The sequence below is a fragment of the Anneissia japonica genome, unplaced genomic scaffold (genome assembly GCF_011630105.1).
Source record: "Anneissia japonica isolate Jap-2015-1 unplaced genomic scaffold, ASM1163010v1 scaffold32248_len650992_cov182, whole genome shotgun sequence".
In the NCBI taxonomy this organism is placed as follows: Eukaryota; Metazoa; Echinodermata; class Crinoidea; order Comatulida; family Comatulidae; genus Anneissia; species Anneissia japonica.
In genome coordinates this window covers 461,922-462,647 of record NW_022699059.1, presented here as the reverse complement: position 1 = coordinate 462,647, position 726 = coordinate 461,922, and the positions used below count along the sequence as shown (strand labels likewise).

The 726-nt window shown below is 30.9% G+C and overlaps 1 protein-coding gene across 1 annotated transcript in view; it reads left to right on the top strand.

Moving 5' to 3' along the window:
* The first annotated feature begins 479 nt into the window (after positions 1–479).
* Positions 480–726, top strand: part of LOC117102811 — a 13,645-nt gene continuing 13,398 nt past the window's right edge. The window contains exon 1 of the mRNA XM_033243228.1: positions 480–553. Within this exon, the coding sequence (XP_033099119.1) occupies positions 539–553 (15 nt within the window). The 5' untranslated portion in view covers positions 480–538. The remainder of the gene's footprint in view (positions 554–726) is intronic.

Sequence of the window (726 nt, the reverse complement as noted above, 5' to 3'; positions counted from 1 at the left end):
GTACCTACCTTACAAAGGAGAAAGTTCTATTCAAAAGTGGAGATTAATATAATATTAATATTGGCCTATTCATGAAAATAGGACAACTAATTATGGTTAATGTACCACTTGAAGACACCAGACAATTGACGATTTATTTTGAAATACAATTTGTAAAAATCAAAATTAATGTAAGTTTTTTGTGAGTTTCTGTTTTTTAATCTTCTATTATATTTTGATTAGTGCGCACGCATTTAAGTTTGATATTTAATAATTAAATTTGATGCTCGTTGATCTTTATCATAATACTGTATTATATTTTCAAGATAAAAGTCTAAAATCCGTGGTAAGTGTATAACCAAAGGGTTATGAAACTTCAATATGAAATTGTTATTTCTAATCAGCACACCCGTTCCATAAAAACCTCAAGTATGGAATCGCTCGCAGACTGCGCATGTTGACACTGACTGACTATATAAGCAAAACACAGTTCTGTAGACACCAGACTGACAACTGATTATTGGTATCGTTAATTCGTCTGCAGACGTGAGCCAAAGAAATGCTTTTCTTAAAGGTAATTAATATTTTATTATTCTATAATTTTGGTATCATTCGGGTGAAAGATGGTTGGATAATATCCTTCCTCCCTAAACTTTTGAAAGTGGAGACTGTCCGTGCCTTTTCAGAAGCTTGAACTAATAATTGTAATATTTATTTATACTAAAAATTGTCGATTTAGGCCTACAT